General features: G+C 45.1%; 1 protein-coding gene across 1 annotated transcript; it reads right to left on the bottom strand.

Annotated features, from left to right (window-relative positions):
* Positions 1-8: 8 nt before the first annotated feature.
* LOC108254313 (protocadherin-7-like) lies at positions 9-539 on the bottom strand (the record flags this gene model as incomplete). The annotated part of the gene is made up of 1 exon (XM_017449319.1): positions 9-539. A coding segment is annotated over one exon (531 nt), but the record flags the coding sequence as incomplete, so codon positions are not given.
* Between the last annotated feature and the right edge of the window lie 6 nt (positions 540-545).

Below are 545 nucleotides of genomic sequence, written 5' to 3' on the forward strand. Positions count from 1 at the left end.
TCACGCACCGTGGTTATCTTGTGACTCAGCGGCTCCAAATGGAAATAGCCGTTCTCGTTACCACTAATGATATAATAGCACACAGGGAGTGAAGGTTTCTCTAGAATGTCAATGTCATCCCTATCCACTGTATTGATCAGATCATATCTCTCACTACCAGGCTTCTGGTGTTCTGTGAAGTTGATGGTGAATTCATCAATGAGGAATTGAGGTTGGTAATCGTTGACATTCCTGACATAGATCGTGAGGTCTAGATCAGAAGTGAGAGGAGTAGGGACACCCTGATCATAGGCTTCTACTCGAATCTGATAGAGTTTCTGTCTCTCCCTGTTGAGAGGCTGTCGGAGGGTGATCAATCCAGAGTGCGGGTCAATACTAAACGTCTGGAAGTCTCCAATCATATCTTGCTTCAGTCTATATTGTACCATGGCATTCTGACCTATATCATCATCCGTGGCTTCCACGGTAATAACTGCACTTCCCACTGTGGCATTCTCCGGAATACGAATTGTCACGTTATGTGTCGGACTCACAAATCTTGGAGC

The sequence above is a fragment of the Diaphorina citri genome, unplaced genomic scaffold, assembly GCF_000475195.1.
Source record: "Diaphorina citri unplaced genomic scaffold, Diaci psyllid genome assembly version 1.1 scaffold42044, whole genome shotgun sequence".
Lineage (NCBI taxonomy): Eukaryota > Metazoa > Arthropoda > Insecta > Hemiptera > Psyllidae > Diaphorina > Diaphorina citri.